Here is a 3,437-nt window from a genome sequence, read left to right on the forward strand (position 1 = left end):
GAGGAAGAAAACAGAGAGGAGAGGAAAAGGGAAGAACAAAGAGCTCGGGCTCGACGAAGGGTATATATAGGATGATCTTTAGTCATGGTTGGTTATACGAACCGGGACTAAAGATGTTGGTGGGGCCCCAGCCTGCCACCAGCCTGCCACCACTTCTTTAGTCCCGATATGTGGCACGAACCGGCACTAGAGGATCGCCACGAACCGGGACTAATGAGCGCCGCATGCCTAGTCGTTGCAACCGGCACTAATGAGCTGGACAGTAGGCCCTTTTTCTACTAGTGTGGATTCGGTGGGGAAGGGACTAGAGGCGGAGGGAGGGCGCCGAGCTTCAGATCCAAGCAACCGGGGCCAAACGCTGCAACCCCGGGGCAACGAACCTCTTGCGTCGATGCCTCACTGCCCACGTGGCCGCCCTTGGTACCCCACCACCCAAGGCCGTCGTGCTGGCGCACTAGAGGCCCTCCGCTCGAATGACGAAGCATCTGAGGCCTGACCGGCACCCTCCTCGATGGATGGGTAAGGTTGCTCGGCGGCTGCCTCTGGTGGCGACAACGAAGAGGGGGTTGGGGGTGGCGGCGGTGCAGTGGAAACACTGGTCGCCCCACCATGCAGGGAAACACATACCCAAAAGCATGTGATGGTACCTAGCTTAATTGTTGTTGGATGTAGATCGAGCCAAACATTCCCCCGTGTACATAATTTGTTTCTACGAATGCGTCGATACGCAAAGCTTTTTACATTGGGGAAGGATCCTTTTGGCTGAAAAAGAAAAAGGAAGAGAGCAAACTGTACATTCAGTGGTTCATACACGCACCAATACATCCGAGTTGGCATGCACGATCTCACATCTCAATTTCAACTAGACGATGACTCGACCGGAGCGACGGCTGGTTCTTGTTCTTCGCCGTCCTTCTTCTCTTCCTCGACGGTCAGCTTATCCTCCCCTCCCTTTTCCTCTGCCCTTATTGCGGCCTCCTTCACATCAGTGCCTTTTTTTCCGTCCGATTCCCCTGCAAACGGTAACCACAGATCAAATCGAAATGTTATAAACTGTGAGAAGAAACAAAGAAATCTTGAAGATGCAAATGTGCAATGACATGGATAGCAAATGAAGAAATTGAACCTACGTACCATCATCGTCTCTCAAAGTGGCCGCGGATGTCTCCTCCTGTTCCGGCTCCCGGGAGACGCTCTCGACCTCTTGCGGCACGACGTCGACCTCCTCGACGGTGACCACCTCCTCCTCGGTCGCCGTTGCCTCCTTAGTTTGCTCGGTCTCATCATTGGCTTCGACTGCGGCCTCTTTGACGACAGTAGGCGCCGGCAGCTCTGGCTCGCTTCTCAGATCGTCGTTGTTCAAGGAAGGCGTGGGTTGCTCTGCCGCCTCTGGCACCTCCACCTCCGGCACCGGCTTGGTGGGGAATGCGGGGCTTTCGTCCACGTTGGTTGCAGGAGCAGCCGCCCCGGTGGCAATTTCGTCCTCGTTGGCCGTCGTCGGGGCAGGGGCGTCTACGGTGACGGCATCTTCTTCTTGCTCCCGCGTGACCACCGGCGCAGCCTCGGCGGTGGCTGCACTTCCATCTGCCTTGGCCACCGGGGCGTCCACCAAGGCGGCAGTTACAGTTTGCTCATCCTTGGCGACCGGCGCATCCACCAAGGCGGCAGTTTCACTTTGCTGCTCCTTGGTCACCGGAGCGGCCGGGAAGGAGGCAACGTCAACCTGCTCGGCGACCGGAGGATCCACCAGGGCGGCAGTTTCACTTTCCTGCTCCTTGGCCACCGGAGCTGCCGGGAGGGCGGCAACGCCAACCTCCTCGGCGACCGGAGCATCCACGAGGGCGGCAGTTTCACTTCCTTGCTCCTTGGTCACCGAAGCGGCCGGGAAGGAGGCAACGCCAACCTCCTCGGCGGCCGGAGCATTAACGAGGGCGGCAGTTTCAGTTTCCTGCTCCTTGGCCACCGGAGCGGATGGGAAGGCGGCGACGTTAACCTCCTCGGCGACCGGAGCATCCACCAAGGCGGCAGTTTCACTTTCCTCCTCCTTGGCCACCGGAGCGGCCGGGAAGGTGGCAACATCAATCTCGTCGGCAACCGGAGCAACCGACATGGTGATACCCTCAATCTCCCCCGCCAACGGAGCAGACGCGATGGATACAAGTTCGTCCTCCTTGGCCGCCGGCGCAGCAACGAAGGAAGCACTGCCATCATCACCGGCCACCGGGGCAGCCAGGAAGGTGGCACCGGCATCTTCGTTGGCCACCGGAGCAGGCACAAACGTGCCAATCTCGTCCTTCTCTATCGCCGGAGCATCGGCCGAGATGATACTGTCATCCTCAATGGTGACTACGCCCACGGGGGCATCCGGGATGGCGACACTACCGTCATCCTCCACGTTGATCTCCTCGATGTCCTTCTCGTTGGACGACGCCGCCTCGTCTTCATTCGCCTCGGCCGACCACCCTTCCTCATCCTCGCCCCGCCGACGGTCTCTTCCCGCCTCGACGGTAGGCGCGATCGACACCTCGACAGGCTGGCCATTCCTCATCTCCTCGACGACGATGATGCTCTCGCTCGTCGATGCCACACCGTCGTCCCGATCGGCGACAACCTCCTTATGGCTGACGCCATCGTCTTTCTTCGGCCCGGCAGCCTCCTCGGTCGCCGTCCCCTTCCCCTTGGCGTCCGGGACGGCGACTGCTCCCTTCTTACCGTCCTGCTTGCTCTCCCCCACTCTCTTCTCCCCGACGACCTTGGCCCCGACCACGGTGGACGCAGCCTCGTCGCCGTCCTTGACGACGAGCGCCGCCAAACCGGGCTTGCCGTCCCGCTCCTTGGGGGCCTTCTCCTTCGCCGACGCCGACCTGTGGACCTTGACGTCGTCGCCATTGTCCTTGGTGGCGACCGGCTGGTGGGCGGCGGTGGCGACGACGCTGGACTTCCGCCGGAACCTGCGGCTGCACCTGCCGCTGCCGTCGCTGCTGAGCACGGCTTCCTTGGAGGTGCCGCAACCCATGGCGCGACACGGCGAGGAGGGAGCTGAACGCCGGAGATGGATTTGTGGCGGGGAGAAGTCGGGGGGAGGATTTCCGTGTTGTATATATACTGCATGCGCGCGGGCATGCACGGCGTTGCAAAATTAGGGGAACCGTAAACGACCGAATTGGAGGCTGTGGCATGGTTGGTGCGTGTTTTTAATAGCCAGGTTGCTGCTCACCGTCGTTGCTGTTCGAGTCTAACACTTGACAATAAATATTTCGAACCTTACACAAACTGAACTATGTGAGATCCTGGGCATTTTGGCTTCACATTGATTTCTTTATATGAAATCGGGGGAGAAAATCCCTTTTAATAAAAAAAAGGGGGGCAGACGAAAGCAAGAGAATATGAAAATGTCTAAGTTCTGAGAAAACGTATGAGCAAAACAGAGGAGCAAA

General features: G+C 58.9%; 1 protein-coding gene across 1 annotated transcript; it reads right to left on the reverse strand.

Annotated features, from left to right (window-relative positions):
- Nucleotides 1–676: 676 nt before the first annotated feature.
- LOC123059221 (proteoglycan 4-like) lies at nucleotides 677–3,057 on the reverse strand. Its single transcript, XM_044481838.1, has 2 exons — nucleotides 1,135–3,057; nucleotides 677–1,013 (listed from the first exon to the last, which is right to left on the reverse strand). The coding sequence occupies exons 1-2, from the start codon at nucleotides 3,014–3,016 to the stop codon at nucleotides 859–861; spliced, it is 2,037 nt and encodes a 678-aa protein (XP_044337773.1). The 5' UTR covers nucleotides 3,017–3,057; the 3' UTR covers nucleotides 677–858.
- Between the last annotated feature and the right edge of the window lie 380 nt (nucleotides 3,058–3,437).

This window comes from Triticum aestivum, chromosome 3A, assembly GCF_018294505.1.
Source record: "Triticum aestivum cultivar Chinese Spring chromosome 3A, IWGSC CS RefSeq v2.1, whole genome shotgun sequence".
In the NCBI taxonomy this organism is placed as follows: Eukaryota; Viridiplantae; Streptophyta; class Magnoliopsida; order Poales; family Poaceae; genus Triticum; species Triticum aestivum.